Source organism: Hyaena hyaena, unplaced genomic scaffold (genome assembly GCF_003009895.1).
Source record: "Hyaena hyaena isolate Hyena2069 unplaced genomic scaffold, ASM300989v1 scaffold_1491, whole genome shotgun sequence".
In the NCBI taxonomy this organism is placed as follows: domain Eukaryota; kingdom Metazoa; phylum Chordata; class Mammalia; order Carnivora; family Hyaenidae; genus Hyaena; species Hyaena hyaena.
This window is the reverse complement of record NW_024082120.1, coordinates 56,345-79,616: the sequence shown is the minus strand read 5'-3', so window position 1 is coordinate 79,616 and position 23,272 is coordinate 56,345. Positions and strand designations below refer to the sequence as shown.

At 38.8% G+C, this 23,272-nt stretch overlaps 1 protein-coding gene across 1 annotated transcript in view; it reads left to right on the top strand.

Moving 5' to 3' along the window:
* DCHS2 (dachsous cadherin-related 2) overlaps positions 1 to 20,398 on the top strand; it is a 243,455-nt gene extending 223,057 nt beyond the window's left edge. The window contains 5 exon segments of the mRNA XM_039223888.1: positions 2,606 to 2,757; positions 10,690 to 10,820; positions 12,858 to 13,144; positions 14,042 to 14,174; positions 16,374 to 20,398. Coding sequence (XP_039079819.1) covers positions 2,606 to 2,757; positions 10,690 to 10,820; positions 12,858 to 13,144; positions 14,042 to 14,174; positions 16,374 to 18,991 — 3,321 coding nt within the window. The 3' untranslated portion in view covers positions 18,992 to 20,398.
* The last annotated feature ends 2,874 nt before the right edge of the window (positions 20,399 to 23,272 follow it).

The window sequence follows — 23,272 nt, the reverse complement described above, 5'->3', positions numbered from 1 at the left end:
TTGGTTACAGCGTCGCAAACTTACCTTAGGAACTGCCCATCCCGTCAGATGCAGTCTTGGTGAGACTCTCAGCCAAGGTAGTGACCTGTACCCTGTCTCCTGTCAAAAGTGTCGTCATCTGCCTCAGTCTCATACAGACTTTCTCTTCCTAGAATTTGAATCTCCAGTGGTAAGACACCCGCACAGAGACACAGTAGAGCTGACTTATCTTGGTGGAAACAATTCAAAGAAACTGCCCCCAGTGTTGCCCAGGTTCTTGGCCTTCACCCAGACACTTTTTTCTTTTTTCTTTTCTTTTCTCTTTTTCTTTTTCTTTTCTTTCTTTTTCTTTTCTCTTTTCTTTTTTCTTTTCTTTTCTTTTCTCTTTTTCTTTTTCTTTTCTTTCTTTTTCTTTTCTCTTTTCTTTTCTTCTCTTCTCTTTTCTTTTCTTCCCTTCCTTCCCTTCCTTCCCTTCCCTTCCTTCCCTTCCTTCCCTTCCTTCCTTTCTTCCTGTATTGTTTAAGTTTTTACTAGAGGGAGAGAGAGAGCACATGACTGGCAGAGAGCTGCAGAGAGAGAATCTTTAGGCTCCACACTCAGCATGGATCCCAACATGGGGCTCAATCCCACAACCCTGGGATCATGACCTGAGATGAAATCAAGAGTCAGATGCTTTACTGACTGAGCCACTCAGATGCCCTGGGGCACTATCTTTCTGATACATTTTTTAGTTAGGTTAGCCTTGGCAGATATGTGCTGCTGGCATCCTAAAAACCTAACCGATATACCTCCTGGGAGACCTACTCTCTGTAACACTTTTAAGTACTCAGAGGACATGATGGGTTTTATTCTGCCCAGATGCAGATGGGTTTCCTTTCCTGGTGATCTCAAAGGAACTGAATATTGGTGCGTTCTTTTTTTTACTGAGTAGCTGACTTGAGTGCCCTCCTGATGAGGTCCTCGATGTCCCACTTGGGCCACTCAGGATCCCCTGAGATCTGGCAACAGTGCGAAGGATAGATGGAGAGAGGAAGGAGTTAGAAGCAAACTCCCCACCAGGACATCAGTGCAGTCGCCCAGGAGAGAGATGACGGATACGAGGTGGGGTCAGGCCAAAGCTGAGGGACTCAGAGGATAAAAATAAGTAGAAACAATTTTTGATTAATCTGTCAACTTATTCTTAAACAAGATCTTGAATTCACTTATAGGATACGTTTTGTGATTAAAATGTAATGCAGACTAAATAATACAGCTCCATGGAGAATGATGCAAAACTTCTGTTTCATCCTCAATATTACTTTGATAATTTACTGAATAAATGATCAGGATCTAAATTTGTGAGCATGAAGTCTAGGCTGTTTCATTAATTAAAAGTCCTTCTACAATGAAACTTTCAATAAAATATTTTAAAAAACCACATATGGCCTATTTTACAGGCAGTACTTCAAGGAGGAAAAACAGCAAATGAACGACTACCATTCACTCTGCAGAGATGTGTTTTCTGGTACTGGCATAAGTTGAAATATAGTACTGGAAATCCTCTATTCAAGCAAATTAGATTTGTTTCAAGTACGGTACCTTGTTTTATCGTATTTCATCATATTTCAGAGATACTGTATTTTCTTACCAACTGAAGGTTCGTGGCAATCTGCATTAAGCAAGTCTATTGGTGCCATTTTTCCAACAGCATTTGCTCACTTTGTCTCACTGGTAGTTCCTGCAGTATTCACGCTTTTTCATTATTATTCTATCTGTTATGGTGATAGTGATCAGTGGTTCCTTGAGATGGAATCTCTACCTGGTGAAGATGCTGTGAAGACTGATGGTATGACAACAAAGGATTTAGAATAGTCCATAAACTTAGTTGATGAAGCAGGGGCAGGGTTTGGAATGACTGACTCCAGTTTTGAAAGAAGTTCTCCTGTGGGTAAAATGCCATCAAACAACATCACATGCTACAGAGAAATCATTCACGAAAGGAAGAGTCAGTGGATGTGGCATACCTCATTGTCTTATTTTAAGAAACTGCCACAGCTGCCCCCCCCCCGCCCCCCTAGCCTTCAGCAGCCACCACACCCTGGTCACTTGGCAGCCTTCAACACAGAGGCAAGATTCACTGAAAGCTCAGATGATTAGCATTTTTTAGCAATCAAGTATTTTTCAATTAAGATATGCACATTGCTTTTCAGATATAATACTATTGCACACTTAATAGACTATAGTGGAGTGTAAACATAACTTTTATATGCACTGGCAACAAAAAATTCATTTGACTTGCTTCGTTACAATATTTGTTTTCTTTTGGTGGTCTGGAACTGAACCCACAATAACTCTGAGGTATCCCTATATTTTTTCCTCTTGCCTAAAATTATAGTTCAAAACATGTGCTACTTCCACTAAAAGTTATTTGGAAATCCTTTGAATGAGCCTGCAGAATAGTTTTCTCACCCATTTCCTACTATATTATAAATGTAAGCTTCAGTCATTTGTTCCTATTCCTTTGATCATTGTTTTTAGAGCGTGTTTGACAATCTGTAATTATTTCATAGTGCATTTATCTGAAAAACAGCCTAAACCCATATTGCAGATTACACCTTTATCTAATGGAAGAATTGTTTCCTCACAGGTTTTTGCTACCGACCTGGACAGTGGATTGAATGGCCTCATTGAGTACTCTATTCTCTCTGGGAACCAAGAGGAAGCCTTCCACATGGACGCGCTGAGTGGTATGGTGACAGCAAATGCGATTCTAGATTACGAGTTCACCAACTCCTACAGGTCTGTCCCAGATTCAGGTCCATTTTGCTCATTTATTCTGCTTGTTGCTAACAAAATTGTTGCTTTGGCCATGACTTCCTGTTATATAAGCTTAGTTGTAAAATGTGTATCCCTTTGATCCAACTTAGATCACCCTTGTGATACACTGAAGGAGCCGTAGAAAGTATTTGCTATTTGGAAAAAGTAATTAGACTGGTAGAACTTTAGGGTCCCCTGTAGTTCTTAGCTTTTATGAATGTTTGATGCTATTAAGCACCAAATAAGAGATGTTTAAAAAAGACAGTATTTGTGAAATGCCTACTGAGTTATAGAGTGCTCTGTAATTGTTGTTATTGTTTTTATAAATAGTGAAGACTGAGTGACATTTCTCTTTTTAATTCTTTTTTCTTGAAGTTTATTTATTTATTTCTGAGAGAGAGAGAGAATGCGTGGGGGAAGAGCAGGCTCCAGGCTCTGACCTGTCAGCACAGAGCCTGACGTGGGGCTTGAACCCACAAACCATGAGACTATGACCCAAGCTGAAGTTGGATGTTTAACAGACTGAGCCACCCAGGCGCCCCTCTCTTTTTAAGTCTTTACTCAGTTTTGTGCATGAAAGTACAACCCTGTCATCAGGTCCTTGTGGCAGTACTGTGTCCTAATAGAAATGATCTTATTAAGCACACATTCAATATTAAATATATTTTGTCTAGAGTTCAAGGTACACGGAATGATGTAGAATTCCATAAAAGAGAGAATAACAGTGTTGTGGGTCTTCTAGTTATCTTAAAAAGTCAGTGCTACAAAAGTCTAGCTATACCTATATGGCATCAGAGTCTATAAAAGAAAAAGGAAAAGACTCTAAGGAATGCAAAATGCCCGGGAATGGGAATTGCCTCAAGAATGATGGCCCAGCCTTGCACGCGCTTTGACAAGAAAACATGGTTTCTCTGTAGGTGCCAGTGAGGAGGGAACCATTGGTTATATGGGTGAGTGGGGGAAATCCGGCGCACTGGGGTTATCCTGCAGGCCTACCTGAGCCAAGGCACACCCATCTCCTCCCACTACTTTGGGAAGTAAGCATAAGACTCTTAACCTTGTCTGTCTCTGGAGAAGTGGTCATGGGGGAAAGCTGGGGTCAGAGGCTTGACTTTCTCATTGTGCATTTCAGTGTGCTTTATAGTCATATCATATTTTGTACGTTCTTCTGAAAGGTCTTGCACATACAGTGTTTCCTTCAATCTTCAGCATCCCCTCTGGAGAAAGCTAAGTTAGGCATTTTTGCACTCACAGAGTAAGACAGCAGGCACACGGTGGCTTGCTCGAGGACATAGAACCGCTTCGTGATCAAACATAGGCTCACGCCCAAGTGTTCTGATTTTGACTCACGCTGTTTCCACTGTATGAGCTACAGAGCAGACCTTCTAAGCAAAGGAAAACAGGCATATGAAAGACCTGAGTGCCAGTGTTCTCCTAGGCCAGACTACTTTCATGTTTTATGAAGAAAGCACAGTAGATGCATGTGGTTGAGCAGCGAGAACAGATTACAGTGGGATCTGTTACAGGGCGGATTGGATTAATTAATCTCTGAAAACCTTCCCGGCTCTAAAAATTTGATTGTTTAGTTCTTTTTGTTTAATATATTTCAAAATATGACTTCAAAAGCATGTTAAAAGTTTAAGAACTTACCCTGTAATAACCAGTAGGATTTTTTTCGGTAATATTTTAATGTAATCAATTGTCATGATACTTATTGTATAAATATATTAAAACCGGCTGTATAAATATGTTAAAACACATTTCTGCTACATTGTTTCTACAGTCATTTTAAGCCTAAAGCCATTTTTCTCTCTCTGTAGATGACTGCAGGTAAGTCTCAGCCTAGTGCCACCTGAGTGATTACAAATTCAGAGATTATTGAAGGTCTGCAGTGTTCAGGAACTAAGCATATCCGGATTGTACTGACTTTCTGTCCTCACGTTCTTCTTAATTAGCCTAATTAGCAATTAAATCAGACTCCTTTCAGCTTTTTCCTATTTGCGTCATCATTTCAATGTTCCCAACGTCTAAATTGGCCCCAATATTTAAAAGTGCCCCTCTCCAATTCCCCATGAAGAATTTAATTCAAGGCTATGAGGATCCGGAACTGAGAGATTTTGAACTATACACACACTGCCACTGACAGATAAAGAGACAACCAATACGCGCATGCGCACACACCCACGCATGCTTTACCCATTCGCCACACCCTCCCGCCCACCAGTCTCCACTATCACTAAGGCAAGGAAATATTTTAAATCTCCTGCCTCTTCAGGTGCTCCCCTTTGGCTTCTCTTCCTCTTTGGGGCTTTCCCTGATATTTAAAGTAGTGGGAAATACAGGATGATTTTCCCCTAGCCTGCTACATCATTAGTGGATGCTTTGCAAATGGTGCCGTTTAGCTCTTTAACTTTACTTTTGAAGTATTGTTATTTTGTCAGGTTGAAGAAAATATTCCCAGTTCTAACCCTTTGTTTTATAATGAAGAAAATATTCCCAATTCTAACCCTTTGTTTTATAATATAAAATGAGGGAAAAATCAGTTATGATTATACTCCATATAAATGCATTAAATAAAAATGGAATGATTTTTAGATCTCATATTAAGCCACATATAAGAAAACTCAGTGGAGAGGTGATGACAAATTATAAAATAGCCTTTAGGTTTTATCTGACTGATATTTCTGATTTTTAACAACTATTTACCAAGCATGAGGCCAGGAATGTAAAGACACATGAAAGAGTTCTTGTTTTTAGGGAACCCAAAAAAATCAATTGCCATTATAACATGATAGAAGGCATGTTAATAATCACAGTAGTCGCAGGTGTGTCTGGATGGCTCAGTCATTTCAATGTCCAACTCTATTTCAGCTCAGGTCATGATTTCACATTTTGGGAGCTCAAGCCCCACATCAGGCTGATGACATGGAACCTGCTTGGGATTCTCTCTCTCTCTCTCTCTCTCTCTCTCTCTCTCTGCCCCTCCCCTGCTCATCTCTCCCTCCCTCCCTCCCTCCCTCTCTCTCTCTCTCTCTCTCAAAATAAGCTTAAAAAATAATCCCAATAGTTGCCATTTATGGAGCTGCTTTATATATCAAATCTTCATAAGAGATTAAGATTTACAGAAACAGGAAATTGAAGTTCATAGAGGTAAAGATTTTTGCCAAAAATAGGCAGCTTGTAAATAGTAGAATGGATGGGGTTTTTGCCCACGTGAGTGGTCATTGTAAGGCTTCCTCCTGTACCATGTGAGTGAATCTGTAAAGTACATACCTGTATATTTATGAAACACAAAAGAGAAAAAAAAACTTTAGGGAAATAAGAGTTAATTTAAAAGTTTAAAACTTCAGTTTCTGTAGCATAAATATTCAAGGTCAAAGAGCAGTTATTACCAGGAGCAACATTAGACTCATACTCTCCATGGTGGGCTCATTATGACCATGAGAGAAATAGCGAGAAGTAGTTATGTGTACAGGGTAGGAAGTGAACTGTGATGTTGTCTTTTCCAAAATACGTGACTCATAAAGAAGAGTTGGGATGGCAACCCCATTGTTTTGATTCCCATGAAAAAGGAATAAAAGACATTTTGGGTAAGAAGACAGAAATTGATGGATATGCAACAATGTTTGGTATATTTGGCAGTAACAAGGGGTACAGTGCACTTGAGAAGCACCTGAGTGTGAGGTGTTAAAAAGAAGCTGGGGACACAGTAGAAAAGGAGGAAGGTGGCCAAAGGTGCAGTTTCAGTTACAAGAGAAATTAAGTCTTATTTGTGGATCCACTCTTACTTGTGGATGAGATATGCAACATGGTTGACATAGTTTTTCTCCATTTTTGTATCTGTATGAAATGATGGAGGCCAACTAAGTTATTGTGATAATAATTTTACAATATATGTAAGTCAAATCTTTATGTTATACACTTTAAACATACACAGTGGTGTGTGCAGTTATACCCCAGTGAACCTGGAAACAAGCTCACCATGACCCAAAAAACAAAACAAATAAAAACAGAGGCTAGTAGGTTGCAAGCAAGTTTTGAGGGATTTTATACTCCATATAATGGAAATTGTACTTGATTCTGTAGGCTGTCTAGAAGCACTTGAGTGCATGTTCAGATCTTTATTTTCTTTTTAAGTTTATTTATTTATTTTGAGAGAGACAGAAACAGTGTGAGTGGGGCAGGGGCAGAGAGAGGGAGAGAGAATCTTAAGCAAGCCCCATGTTGCCAGCATAGAACCAGATGCAGGCCTCGAACCGACAAAGCTGGGAAATCATGACCTGAGCTGAAACCAAGAGTCAGATGCTTAACTGACTGAGCCACCCAGGCACCCCTCAGATCTTTATTTTTATTTATTTATTTATTTATTTATTTATTTATTTATATTTATTTCTGAGAGAGAAAGAGTCACTGTAAGCAGGGGAGGGTCAGAGAGAGAGGGAGACACAGAATCTGAAACAGGCTCCAGGCTCTGAGCTGGCTGTCAGCAGAGCCCAATGCGGGGCTTGAACCCACGAACCGTGAGATCATGACCTGAGCCGAAGTTGGATGCTTAACCGACTGAGCCACTCAGGCGCCCCTGAGAAACTGATTTTCAAATCTGCTTCCAGGCACACCTATTTTTCATCCCCAAACAGCTCCTCATCACGAGCCCACCATCTTACCTCAATCCCAAAAGCTCTTTCTTAATCTTTCTGCTTTTCCATAGCATTTTGTTCTTGTTTCATACGTGAATTATCTTCAGATATCTCTCCAAGGACATTAATTAGAATTGTTTACATATTTTCTTTTGTCCTTTCGAAATGTCCTGTTTCTTTTGGGTTTATTTCTTCTCTTTGTTTTGCACTCTCTTTTCATACTGGAGACTTGCTGTAAGTATCTAACCGTTCATGGCTGTAAGTATCTAACCGTTCATGGTTCTGAGTGAGACAATGGAAAGTCATTAGAATCTGTGAGTGGGCAGCCAGAGCTTACTAATCAGCACACTTCACTTTCAGATAAACTAGAGAGGAAGTTGACTACTTTGCAGGATGACAGACAAATGACAATCTAGAGAGTTCTTTTTTCTTTGGGAGGGGCTTTCACTTCTTCAAGGACAGTCCCTCAGTATTATTTACTGAATATGAAAATCAGGGCTTCTTTTGCCTGAGAGTGAAGAACAGTGGACACAGGGACTTGATTGTTCTTTATGTTGAGTTTAAAATAATCTCCAAGCTATTTTTAGCTCAGTGTCTCACCCCACCACCGCCAAGGAGCCATCATAGAAACGTGGAGGTCTCTCAGAAGTTATGTGTGCAATCTCAGTGCATCTGTCTTCATAATTTTTCATCTGCTCTTCAAGCCATTAAGGAACTTCTTACTCATCCTTTTATTTTGAAACTGAATTGTGTATTTTCTACCATATCAGAGATTCTCATTTAAGTTGACATAGGCATTATATAGAACTCCTGAAACTGTAACATAAAAATAAGGGTGGTTACAGCTATAGTAGAATCGACAGAGCCATAACTTTGATGTCTTGGCTGAGCTATTAGCATGGCATTGGGGAGGGGAAGGTAGCATAGGCAGAGAACATTATGATTTGTTTATTTTTAGTAAAATTTTTCCATATGTATCTGACATCAGTCCATGCTAACCAAACAAACTTTCCCCATGGAATGATTCTTAAGCTCCAGAAGTGTGAAATTCAAGTAGTTGTTTTACTGATGTCCCAGCTCTGATAGTGTAGAAGGCAGCCTATATGCTTCATGAACAGTAAACAGTGATTATTTGCTATTAAATGGGATTTAAAGAATCCCAACCAAGAATGAGTTGGTGCTTATGTTATATCATTTTAAAATGTTAGATTAGAAAGATAGAACACTTAACAGATAAGCTAAGGGAAAAGAAAGTAGAAATGTATCAATTTCTAAGACTCAGTTTCTTAAAGGGAGGCATCAACCACTGGCTAAGACTAATACTACTTCTGAAATAAAGATTGTCTTCTGATTGACATCTTATTTCATTACTCAGCTACCCTCCTGGAATTCATAGTGTTTAGACTAGGGGAGTGAAAAGCTAACGATTATGTATTAGGGCATGATATATACATAGTAAGAGAGGCATGTTTAAAATATATAGTGGAGCTGAGATAGTAGAGCACAGGCTTTCTCATCAACCAAGATCTGGGCTTGAATCCTGGCTCTGTCATATAATACACTCACAATCTTAGACAATCTTGAGAAACCAGAAGTCAACATATCTTTTTAAAAATCGAATAAGATAGCTTACCTGCCTTCAAGAAACTTATGGGAGGGACAGATAATAAATCATTTAAAACAAAGGGTGACAATTCCTGTGTCAGAAGAATGTACAAGGTGCTGTGGGATGGGGAAAGGAGCATCCAAATCAGACCAGAGGTCAGTGAAAACTTCCCGGAGATGTGAGCTTCAGAATATAAAGAGGGTAGGATAAGGATAGGGATTCCAGGCAGAAGCCAAGTCATAGGAGGTCTTGTGTATGTGCTCAAGGCCTGGATTACCTCTTGTAGACGTGGAAAGCCAAGGAAAAGTTTTTTATAGGGAAGTCAGGCTTTCAATTCAGGTTGTTAGATGGAGCAATTGAATTGCAGTGGCGGGGGGGATCAAAAGGGGCAGATGAGACTTGCAGGAGGGAGACTGTTGAACAAACACTAATCCAGTTGAGAAGGGATATAGTGAAGAGAGAACATTCCAGGTGAAGATGATGAGGGAATGAGGCTACAGAGATCAACTTGTTCTGTTTGTCCAGGACTGTCCTGGTTTAAAAAAACCTGAAAGTCCCATGTTTCAGGAAACCCTTCAGTCCGGACAAAGCAGGATATTTGATCAGCCTACCTATGGTTCTGAAAGCAAGAGTTCAGTTGTTGTGGACACAGGAGATAAAATCCATAAGACTCATAATTAGTTGGGTGTTGGAAAGGTGGTGACAGGAATGGAGAAGTTGAAGACACTAATAAGGTTTCTAATTTAGTTGCTGGAGATAGTTGCACCATCATCCAAGAGTGATGAAATCGCTACATGTAAATTCTTATAGATCATGGAATTTTTCACCTAACTCTATAGTTCTAGACAGTCATGCATTTTTGTATGTATGTTAATCATGCAGTGTCCTCTCTTAATTCTGTAGTTTCTATTGATTTGGAAATGTGGATCTAAAATAACATCATTACAAAACACTCTCAGTGGCTCTATCTTTTGTTGGTACAGTAAAATATAAATATGTAGTAATGTCCAGGCCATGCATGATAAGGTGGAGGCAATCTACATCTCCAAAGAACAGGTGTTGTTGTTCTTACATTTTAGGTTGTTCTCGGTAGGAAGGACTGAATTCTATGGTCTGTCTCCAGAAATGGTTCATTTGTTTTAAACCACTTTAACCCTGGTGGCTTGCTGAATTTTATTTTCTAAATGCATCAAAAATAAATTTCAGGGGTGCCTGGGTGGCTCAATCAGTTAAACATCCAACTTCTGCTCAGGTCATGATCTCACTGTTTGTAGGTTCAAGCCCCACATTGGGCTTTGTGCTGACATCTCGGAGCCTGGAGCCTGCTTCAGAATCTGTGTCTCCCTCCCTCTCTGTCCCTACCCTGCACACATTCTGTCTCTCTCTTCTGTCTCTCCCCCTCCCTCCCCCCTCCCTCTCCCGCTCTCCCTCCCTCCTCTCAAAACTAAATAAAAATTTTTAAAAATTAAAATAAGTAAATAAATAAATTTCAGACTAGCATTCTTATGAAATAATTTTTTAAAATGATACCATTTAGAAAAAGGTAGGGGGAGAAATATAAAAGTAGCTAGTCAGCTCATTTTTAAGTTTTCTACTGGATATTTGATATTTATGTTATATTTCTAATTCTCTGAATAATGGATTACATTCCTTGATTCTTCTTCAAACCAGCTTGATTGTGCAAGCTACAGATAAGGGGATGCCCAGACTTTCTGGTACAAGTGTGATCAAGATACAGGTGACCGATACAAATGACAATGCCCCTGCGTTTCTCCCCTCTGGAGAAGTGGAAATTGCAGAAAGTAAGTGTGGCAGTTTTGAATCGTGGTTTTAACTTATATAATATCATCTACCATTTTCTCAGCCAGGCATTATATCAAATATGAGTACTAATTCTCAACAACCAGGCAACATAGACTGCTTCTGTCTTCATTTTACAGAATAGAAAAGGGATGGTCAAAAGTTAAAATATCAAATGTCAAAGAAGTTGAATGTTAAAGCTGGGATCTGCATTTAAGTCCTCAGGAGGCCAATTCCCAAGGCTCAAAGTGGCATTCCACACAGCTTGTTTTTCGTGTGCCAATATTTCTCAAAAAATGAAATCTACTCCATGAAGAAGCATACTTTGCTGACTGTGATGATCATTCTAAAGCTCCCCTGAGAAGGAGCAGTGTCCTTAGATAATTTTGTCCGTCTTTGCAGTATATTGATGGCAAGTAGTAAGTGAAGGGGTACTCATCACACAAAATTATTGCTTCCCTCTAGTGTAAACTAAACTGAAGCATTTACAGAAAGATTATACCCACATGCATGGTGGAGGTAGAAACTATTACATTTTACATGATATGCTAATTAATCTTAATTGTGTGGGTCTCTGTATTATATGACTCCATAGTCTGCAGTCCCAACTTTGTCCATGGTCAGTGGCCTGTACTGCTAAATTCACCCCAACTCTTGAATCATTGAAATTGCAGAGAAAGTGCTGACCCCTTTCTTGTCACTGTCCTTTTACTCTTAATATCCAGCTCACTCCTAGGATGTTTCACACCTTTTAGTATGTTCACTTTCCAAACAAATTACCATGCACAGAAGGATGTATTTGTAGATGTGTAGAGATACCTACAAATACTCTAAAATATTCTACAATTAAAAAGTTCTCCAGTTTTGCCTCTCACCCATTTGATACATTTTCATTTGCTTTTACTGAGGGTCCTTTTCTTCAGCACATGTATTAGCATCACAAAGCAGCAGCGTGCCCATTGTAAGTATATCACAAGAACAGATGGCATAAATCAAAACATACTGAACAGGGTAAGGGGTGGTTGATGCACAACCAGACTGCTCAAGCCTGAAATATGAAAATTACAGGGAGCCTCTATACAGGAGAACCATTCTGAGTATGTTGGCCTCCTCTTTCTACCTGCACCATACTTCTAAGCTTAAAAATGAGGTCCCTTGGGACACCTGGGTGGTTCAGTCAGTTGAGTGTCTGACTTTGGCTCAGGTCATGATTTCGCAGTTAGTGAGTTCAAGCCCCCATTGGGCTCGCTGCTCTCAGCACAGAGCCTGCTTCAGATCCTCTGAACCCCCTTATCTCTGTGCCTTCCCCACTTGTGCTCTCCCCAAAATAAATATTTTTTAAAATGAGGTGCCTTTTGTGACAGTTTAGACTATAGAACACATATTGTGTGTTAGCACTTAGCGTGCCATCTGTTTTGTGATTTTTGTTTTGGTGAATAATATTAGAGATTTGCTTTTATCACTAGCACAATGTATACTTTGTCTTTCAATAGTCTGGATAATTTTGAGAGTCAGATATTAAGAGAAGGAAGCGGTATATGTGCCACTCCAAAAGAAATAATTTTACAGAAATAAGTACAGGGAGCTATATTTCTAACTTTAGTGTACAAATATTTTCACTTAAATCTTGCTTATGTTTCAAAATTGTATGCTTTGTATTAATGTTCTGAGTAATAACCTTCTTCCCACCCATATCCCCTATGTATATATGATTTTAATACAGAAACTATGTATACAAATAAGTGGTTGAGAATGTTTCTTGGTCCTGGAATTGTGTTGCATTCATATGACAAAAAATGCAATATAAGAATTGAATATACTCTACCTCCTCAATTCCCTACTCAGTGGTAAATTTTCACTTTATTGGGCTCATAAATTCTTCAGAGTTTTTGTTCGGTTTATAATGAGCTTTGTATGAGAAATCATGCCAAGAAATAGCAAATCTGTTGGACTTAAAGTTAAAATGTTTGGACTGAACTATTAAAGTATTTCAAAGGATGAATTTTAATGGAGACTGACATTGGTCATGACTATTGCAGATTCTTTGCCTGGTGTGATTGTGACTCAGATATCAGTTCATGATGTGGATTTGAATCCAGCTTTCATCTTCAATTTTGCCAAAGAGAGTAATCCTGGAACCAAGTTTGCCATTGATCGGAACACTGGAGCAGTGGTGCTAGTGAAAACATTGGATTTTGAAGAAGCTACTGAATATGAGCTGCTCGTCCAAATTTCAGATACTGTGCATCACACAGAGGGAAGAGTCATGGTCCGTGTGTTGGACGTCAATGACAACCCACCAGTATTTTCTCAAGATTCTTACCAGGTAAAAAGCTCAAAGAGATGCTGAAACCGTAGCCAGACTAGAAAGAATGGGGAATAATGTAAGCCTACTATTGTTGACAGACTGATTTAGGCAGACGGCATTCATGGTGTTTAGTGCCTTACTTGATGCTGAGGGTTTTATATTCAGTGTCATGGAAGATATGGTAAGTACATATGTACTTAAGTAACTCATTCAGTTCAGTTTCTTATGTATGTGTATCTCCATTTTTTTTTTTAGTTTCTAGAGATTGGAATCCAGTTGTCCATAACAATCAGAACTGACCTAATACTTTCAAAGCTACCAGAAAATAAGGAGGTTTAGATTCTCAGCAGTTAACCTGGGAAACCCCTTTCTTTTCTAGAGATAGTTTTGGAATACATTGAACATTTTGCAGAAATAAGTCACAAACAAAACTGTAAAGTGGAAATTTGATTTGTTTTACAGCTCAGTATGTTTATAGAAGTAAGGATAATAATAGCATTCAGCTAAATACTTGGAAACGGGCATCAGGACTTCTGAATGTAGCAAATGCATGATTGAAGCATAAACACAGAAGGGAAATTAACCTAAGTAATGATTTTCTGTGAAGGCTTGCTAAATTATACAATGTACATAATGTAAGACTACAATGGTGAATTTACTAACTATCCCCTGTGCTGTAGATGTCATTTAAATGGAATTTTTTTCATAATAATCCAAACTGAACGAAAACTTTTTTTCATTTTGCTTTTCTGTATTCTAGGTCTACCAAATAATGTTCTTAATATGTCAACTCTATAAATTAATGTGTGCATTTTCCACAAGGAAAATGAATGCAGTGACTTTACTTTCTGGCCTTGTTCCTGAAAATATCTCTGCCTATAAGCACGGGGCTTATTTCTCTCTTTTTTCCTTCAGGCCACTGTTCCCGAATCAGTGTCTGTAGGGTACTCGGTGCTGACTGTGGCAGCCACAGACATAGAAAGCAACGAGAACATTTCTTACAGAATCCTTTCCTCATCGAAGGAATTTTCAATTGATCCGGTGAATGGTGAGTTATTCACAGTGGCTTTAGTGTTCGTAGGTTTGAGTTACAGGGTGGAAGCCTGAAATAATCTTTTCCAAATGCTCCAAAAACGTTCCCACCTCACCCCCTGGTATTATAGATGCCACCCTTCTTATTGGTCTGCACATTAAATGCTGTGGTAGCAAACCCTGGTGTTATTTCTCTTCTCTAACATCTCAATGGCTGGAAAGCAAAAGGAATTGATTACATGCTGGCAAATGTGCAGGACATCAGAGACCCCAATGTAGTAAACACCCAGTTGATCAGTCCAACTATGGACAGTTTGGGTAATTATCCCAGGCCTCAACAAGCATCAGAATGCATTCAAAGGGATTCATTTAGTACTGAGGATTTCGTGTTATAAGAGTGTGGAAGCTTTTTTTCCAAGCCAAGTACAGAAAGTTCAGTAATAGCATAATACATTCAATAAGGACAAAAATTGAAAAAGGAAAATTATTTGAGCATGTATGCGGAGAAAAATTATTGTGGTATCCCAGTTTATTTGATGCCTTCCAAGGCTCTTTTGTCTTTTTATCAGAGAGCAAGTCACTTGTGGTCATGAAATGCACTCAGGCAAGTGATTTCAGATTAGAACAGTTAAGAATTTTATAGAGGAAGCATAAAAATGAGTAGAAGTTAAAAACTAAATTTGATACGATATTTTCATTAGCAAAACACGGTCCCTAGCAGAGCACACTCCTGAAAAGAACAGGTCCCAGGCCATGTCATACCACGTGTGCCCCATCTCTACCCACCACTGCATTATTTCATAGGTGAGAACTGGTTTAAAATTAACTTCATGGGGTGCCTCAGTTGATTAAACGTCCAACTTGGGTTCAGGTCATGAGCTCATGGTTAGTGGCTTTGATCCCTGCCTCGGGCTCTATGCTGACGGCTCAGAGGCTGGAGCCTGCTTCAGATTCTGTGTCTCCCTCTCTCTCTGCCCCTTCCCCACTCATGCTCTGTGTCTCTCTCTTTCTCAAAAATGAATAAACACTAAAAGAGATTTTAATAATAAAAAATTAACCTGAGGATTGCCCTAAAGAAGAATTTAATTGCCAAAGACCAGTGTGCAGCCCATGGAGGTTTGCGACAAGTAGGTCATGTTGCCGCACAGCCTGTGGGTAAATGCCACTGTATGGATATTAACATGTCAGAGACTTGGCTCTTCTTTTCTTCTCTCCCTTTTTTTGGGGGATGCACAGTGCTCAGATAAAATCAGCTGCTGTCCTGGCCATAGCCTCTCACAGTGAATGAGGTGGTTCCTCTGAGCACTCCATCTTGCAACACTTCTACTTGACAAGTGTTATCAATAAACTTTGTAGTTAGATATTGATTAGGATGTTTTTAAAACATTAAATGTTATCAGATCAATTTAGTTCACAGTGGAACCCTAATTACATATTTATGTGTTAAAAATAATAAAATTTATTAAGTATATTTCATCAATAAAAGGAAAAGCCACTTGCTGAATTAAGAAAAAGCTTAGGAAAGATACCTTTATAATTAAGCAATAGTTGAAATTCAGCATTATCCTATTACCTTTATTTGACTAGACTGTCAACTAGTATTTCCAGAATAAATATCTTTATACTAAAATATTCCTATACATGTGTCTATAGGTAGTAGAGTAGAATATACACTTTTCAAATAAGAATACATTTTCTTAAAAAATAGTAAGGGAGGGGTGCCTGGGTGGCTCAGTCAGTTAAGTGTCTGACTTCATCTCAGGTCATGATCTCATGGCTTTTGAGTCAGAGCCCTGCATCAGGCTCTGTGCTGACAGCTCGGAGCCCAGAGCCTGTTTCAGATTCTGTGTCTCCCCGTCTCTCTCTGCCACTTTCCCACTACACTCTGTCTCTCTCAAAAATAAATAAACATTACAAAATTTAAAAAATAGTAATGAACAGCTTATTATACAAAAGTAAAATTAAGAGACATTTGTGGCAAAGACATCTTCAGGCAGCACATAGATTTAATACAGTGAATGCCAGGAGTATTACTTCTGGATCTCAAGTGTTAGAAAAGTATAAATATAATAATTTAAAATTTCTATTTGGAGTTACTCTTGGTTGTAACTTAAATAACAGACATAGCAAATGAATAAACATAGTAATATTTGCTGAGAACTGGATCATGAAAATTTAATTTCACAGCCTTGAAATGCTATGTCTTGTTTTTCAGGCACAATATTTACTATCAGTCCTCTATTACGTCTGGATAAAAAATCAACAATCCAGTTTCTTGTTGAAGCCAGTGATGGTGGAATTCCTGACCTGAGTGCTCTTACCTTAGTAGAAATAGAAATACAAGATACAAACAATTATGCCCCTGAGTTTGCAATAGAATATTATAACCTTAGCTTGAGTGAAGATGTTCAAATTGGAGGCACACTTCTCACATTTTCAACCATGGACCGTGACTGGACCTGTGAAAACATCCATGTTGATTATTCTATCATCAGTGGTAATTCACAGAATAATTTCCATGTAGAAACCAGTTTCATTCATTCAGAATATCCGTATAAGCAAGTTGGTTATCTGGTGTTGCTTCATAGTCTGGACAGAGAAGCAGCTGCTAGTCATAACCTTGTCATCCTGGCATCTGACCATGGCTTCCCTCCATTGAGCTCTACAGCCATTGTATCAATAGAAGTACTTGATGTCAATGATAATCCACCCAAATTCAACACTCTGAAATACCATGCCCATGTCAAGGAAAGTACCCCTCTAGGGAGTCACATCACTGTGGTCTCTGCAACTGACCGTGATGTGGGTCCACATGCAGAAATTGTCTACTACATAATCTCTGGAAATGAGAAAGGGCATTTTCATTTGGAAGGGAAAACTGGAGTTCTTTATTTGATTAAACCTCTGGATTATGAAGAAATGACAAAATTCACTTTAACTATTCAAGCTTCAGATGAAGAGAGGAAGCATTTTTCTTTTGCGGTCATGTTTATCAATGTCCTGGATGATAATGACCATGCACCTCAGTTTATGTTCTCGAGCTTGAATTGTGTTGTTCCTGAAAATGTGCCTGTTTTCTCTACCATATGTTCCGTAAATGCTTTGGATTTTGATGCAGGTCCTTATGGAGAATTGACCTATTCTATTTCATCACCCTGTTCCACCATTCATAGGATGCCTCATGATCATGATCCCTTCCTCATTGACCCTTTAACAGGGGATATTCACACTAAGCAAGTCCTTGACTATGAAAATGACAACAAATACTGCCTCACAGTTCAGGCAAAAGACAAAGGGGACTCAGCAGCCTCCTTAATGGTTTGGGTGGATATTGAAGGGATAGATGAGTTTGAACCCATTTTTACTCAAGATCAGTATTTTTTCAACCTTCCAGAAAAGAATAAAGCAAGACAGTTGATTGGCAGAGTGGAAGCATCAGATGCAGATGCTGGTATTGATGGAGTTATTCTTTACTCTTTGGAAACTCCATCTCCTTTCTTTTTAGTAAACAAAACTAATGGAAATATTTATTTGGCTAGAGCGCTTCCCCTGATAAGAAGTCAAATCCGTGAACAGGACATCATTGAAATGAAAATAATTGCTCACAGTCCCAAACCGGACTCCAAGTTTACATTTTGCAGTGTTTTTGTAAATGTGTCTTCTTTCTCAGAAGGACAACACTCAGCAATATCAGGTATCAGCTTTTCAATCAGCCTCACAGTCTCCTTTTTAGTGTTTCTGATACTCATCTTCATACTAATTGTATTGATTTTAAGACATAAACAAAAAGACACAGCAAAGAATTATGAAGAAAAGAAAACCTCATCATCCTTAGATATCAATTTGAGACTGACCACAGAGGGCGGCATGCTCAAGACCTACCAAAAAGCTCAGGAGTGCCATAATGAGGCAGTGGCTGTGGACTCCATGCCTGAGTGGTTGAGTTTAATAAGTATCATGGAGAAAGACATTGTGAATCTGTACAGGCACTCAAACTCCAGTGGCCACTGTTCTGTGGAAGGAGAAAGTGCAGAAGATAAGGAAATCCAGAGGATAAATGAGCATCCTTACAGAAAGGACTCTGGCTCAGCAATGAGTGACCGGGAATCCAGGGTCCCAGACTCTGGAATCCCGAGGGACTCAGATCAGCTCTCCTGCTTATCTGGAGAAACCGATGTGGTGGTCACTGCCGAAACCGCAGAAACCAGCCACACATTTGAGGAAGATCAAGAAGGCTGTGGTACAACCTGTGTTCAAAATTTTGTGTTACCTCAGACACTAAAGAAGAGAGAGAGAAAGGAGAACATCCTGGCTGATGTCAGGAGAGAGTTTGCCTTTATTTCACATGATCAGGAAGTGAGCTGTGTAGCTCTTTCCACCCAGAGAACCTCCAATCATGATGTGAGAGGCAGCTACCACTGGGATAATCTCCTCAGTTGGGAACCCAAGTTCCAACCTCTCGCCTCGGTATTTAACGATATCGCAAAACTGAAAGACGAACATTTACATACACCTGGCGTTCCAAAAGAGAAATCTTTAGTTATTCCACCACCTTTGATAACAGCAGTAGCCCAGCCTGGGATTAAAGCAGTTCCACCAAGAATGCCAGCCAGAACTCCAGGGTAAGTGCTTCAGAAATACCCACACTCCCCCCTTCCCTACCATCTCAGTTCTCTGCCGGAAGTCACGACCCACAGCTTTTCCCCATCTCTTTTCCTGCTGACCACACAGACACCTGCCAGGACCCCACTGTTTTCAGAGGGGGAGTCGTTAGGAACACATCTAAGTGGGACATGCCGTGAACTTAAAGCAGAAGATGAAGTTCAAATATAACATGATTGTGATGTCAGGTACCTGCTCACCCTTGGTCATGAATGGTAAGACAATACATTCTTAGGCTAGCTTCTTAAGATTGGCTACAACGTAGTGAGGGATTTCAGAACCTCCTCATTTAAGTTTCTCAAATTTCTTCCAGCCTTAATGAGAAGTTATCACCTCCTTTAACCTTTATGTTTTGCTCTCAGGACTCAAGTTTGTACGTATAACTAATGTGTATTCTGTCATTGGTTTTCTGTATGATTAGATCTCCAAAGGACACAATGAAGTTGACTGACTGCCAAAATGCTTATATGAAAATATATGGTAATAAGTATAGTGCAGTCTGGTCACATTACTGCTGATTATACTGCTATATCTAAAATAAATTAGTAAAGAGTGAATAAGGAATGAATGTAGAACATAAAAAATAATGGAACAGAGAAACTGGAAAGGATAAACTTAGATTTGAAAATGAAATGATTTTCTGTAGATCCAATATGTTTAGAGATGTATTTCTCCACTTTCCCCATATGCTACACTTACAGAATTTTACCATAATTTGAATTTTAATGTGGTGTCTTTTGGAAACCTAATGAGAAGTTACAAATGAAATTTGTCATAACTGTACCAAATAAGAGAACTATTCTTGATTAAATGAACCAGAAATGCATGTTCTTGATAGAGGGCCAGGATGATAAAAGCAATAAGGATATGGCTGACCACCACCTAAGACATATTTCCTTGGCCTTCTTTATAAATACAATGACAATTTTTTTCAGAGCTCTGTCTTATAACAGGTACAGGTATACACATTAAATTTTGAAGATTCATATTTGTAGATATTTCTTCATTTTATTTTCTTTGAGATACAGTAACTTTTGGTGTGAAATAATTTATCCAACTTCAGTGTCACTTTTAAAAGTTTGCATAGATAAAATTATGTTATTAGCTAATAACAAATTTCATAGAGTAATTTAGCAATATATTTTTAAATGAAGATTTTTTTATATAAATATTTCTACTATAAAAGCTAAGAATGGATGTCACAAGTTTCTCTTCCACTTGTTCATATTCATGTTTAGCTTTAACTGTCATTAGACGGAACAGTTTGGAAACATGGTTAAAATAATTCCGTATTGTACAGCTACTGTTTCAGATATATAGTGCTGTTATGTGGTGCTTACATGTAATGCTATATCCTTCTCCCTGGTGAGCCTGAGAATCCATCAAAGATTCTTATCCCTTCCAGGAAAGCAGACTGCATGCTGCTGCTGATGGTCCAGAAGTCATCCATGGTAGGCAAATGGCCAGGCGTTGGGATAAGAGTGTAGGATCCTAATGTCAAGTCTAGAAGGCATCTGATATAGTTTTCTTTTTTAAATTTTTTAATGTTTATTTATTTTTAGGGGAGGGGCAGGGAGAGAGGGAGACAGAATTCAAAGCAGGCTCCAGGCTCTGAGCTATCAGCACAGAGCCCGATGCAGAGCTTGAACTCATGAACTCCAAGATCATGACCTGAGCCAAAGTTGGACACTTTACCAACTGAGCCACTCAGGCGCCCCTGCTAGGGTTTTCTTAATAGTTAGTGTGAGCTTCTGCTGTAGAGATAATTCCTTTTTTTTTTCAATAGGCCTCATCTATAAAATTATGTGAGATATTTCTTTTAACTGGAAAACACTGCAGGATGCCATGTTCGATATCTGGTTTTGTAGGTAAATAATTCTAAGAGTTGTTATGCTGATTTTATTAATTATATATCTGCTGACTCTTAGATCAGGAGCAAGTATATAAAACCACACCATAAATTATATAAAACATGAAGGTTTTTGGACGAGCCTAGAATCCTAGGGAAGGTCATTTAATCATGGAACACTTAAAGGATGGATGCATGTTTCTCCTTTTTTTCATGGCATGCAGGGAAGATGATTTCATGGTTGTCCTTAAAAACATTAATTATTTCAGTGTTCCAATATTTATTCTTTCCTTGACTTCCTTCAAAAGATTGAGCATACAAAAGAAAACCTATACTGATTTATTTCCTAATTACATATGGAAGTGTTGTTTTATAACAGATTTACCTCTAGGAACCAAAAACATTTTGTTGTTTTTAATTAAATAGGTTCTTTACTTACTTATGTTTAAAAAGAGTCATCCATCTAATTATTCCCTGAGTCATTGGCCTATGATTTATTGCCCATTCCGGACATAATTCTGCATTTTTCTAGACATTTAATAAAACCAGAAGACATGAAGTGTTTAGAGCTATTCCTTACCAATATCTAGTGGATTTTTAATTGATGACTTTATTATACTGTATCCCATGCCACACAGCCACCAAACCACTGCTGCTAGTGGAGTTAAAACTGAAAATGTGAACACACTGGCTAAGTGTTTTCAATAAATCATATGTCGGCCCTTTCAACTAGAGTGCTTTTTTCCTAAGTAAACAATATAATTTGTATAGTTTTCCTTCAAGTTTAATATTAACTTGCCTCATATGTTCTGTGTTACTTTGCTGATCTACACACCGGCTTTAGCACTCTGGAGGGGGTACAGAACTTGTTAGTGGAAAATCATATTAAGCCCCAAATTCATAAGCTATAAAATAAAAGACAGTTGTCTCTTGTGGAATTTTGGCTGCCTGAAATTCTGGACTTTCTTGTTGGCAGCCTTAGAAATACTGGTGTAAATCAGTACCAAATGGATATCAAAATTCCATGTCCTAGTAGTAATCACTGAATTGGCCTCCAAAACAGATTCCTGGGCAAAGAAAAGGAGAAAAAATGCTGTATCTTTAGGGATTTGGTCATTTAACTGTTTTTTAACAATATTAAAATGTCCTATAAACTACTGCCTGCCTTCGTGTACATGTACCTGGTCTGTGATCGCGCTTCTCACCCTCAGTTTCAGAGCCTTCCTTGCTGTGTTTTCCAGAATGATAGGGATGAAAATTAATTATTAATTTTAAAGACTTTTTTAATGTTTATTTTTTTATGTTTAAAAAACGTTAAAAATCTACATAATTTTAATAGGGGTGGGCAAACATGGGCTCTCTGACATAATGATGACCTTTGTGTGACCTATGTGGGAAGTAATTTGACAGTTTCTAAACAGCAATAAAGTACAAACAGCCCTAAATTTGTGTAATACTGGATTTATAAATCATTCCATAGAAATACTATCACGGAAAGAGCCTAAGTGTCCATCAATGGACAAATGGATCAAGAAGATGTGGTTTATCTATAACATGGAATACTACATGGCAATGAGAAACAATGAAATCTGGCCATGTGTAGCAACATGGATGGACCTTGAGGGTGTTATGCTGAGCGAAATAAGTCAGGCAGAGAAGGACAAATACCATATGTTTGCACGTATAGGAGGATTAGGAGGAACTTAACGGAGGAACAAGGGGGAGAAGAAGGGGGGAAATGGTGGGGGAAAGGGAGAGAAATGTTTATTTATTTTTGAGAGAGAGAGAGTGAGAGACAGAACGCGAGCAAGAGAAGGGCAGAGGAGAGAGAGGGACGCAGACTCCAGGTTCTGAGCTGTTAGCACAGAGCCTGATGCGGCGCTTGAACCCACAAACTGTGTGATTCATGACCTGAGCCAAAGTTGGATGCTCAACCAATTGAGCTACCCAGGCACCCCAAAAGTTAATTATTAATTTTCAAACTATTTCCATCCAAACATATGTCTTGTTACTTTTGTTTTGCCATTTTACACATACCTTAACATTAAGTAAAAAAACTACAAAACACAATCAAAAGGATCTAAGATCATGATCTACCTCAAAGCAGTGAGGTACATGGAGTGAATATGGTTAGTGGATTTTCACATGATATTATGGATAAACTCATTGGGTTTATCTTCACACCGTGTTTTGGTTGAGCTCCAAAGTATATAGTGCTATCTGTTTGGTCATAGCTAAAGAGAGGATGGAAAATCATTCCATCCAGGAGGAATACCAACATCAGTGAAGCTGTAGCTTTGCTTATGAACAAAACTGGGCATCCAACATAAGTCACTGGAGGTAGTTTACACGCATTATAGGAATGGAAGGAGAGTAGGGAGAAAGGCCAAAAGAGGAAATAGAAGACTGAATCTGGGGTGCATCCAGGTGACTCAGGCAGTTGAGTGTCTGATTCTTGACTTTGGCTCAGGTCATGATCTCGTGGTTCATGGGATAGAGTCCTGCATCAGGCTCTGTGCTGAGGTGGAGCCTGCTTGGGACTCTCACTCTCCCTCTGTCTCTGCCCCTCCCCTGTGCAGGTGTACATGAGTGCATGCCTTCTC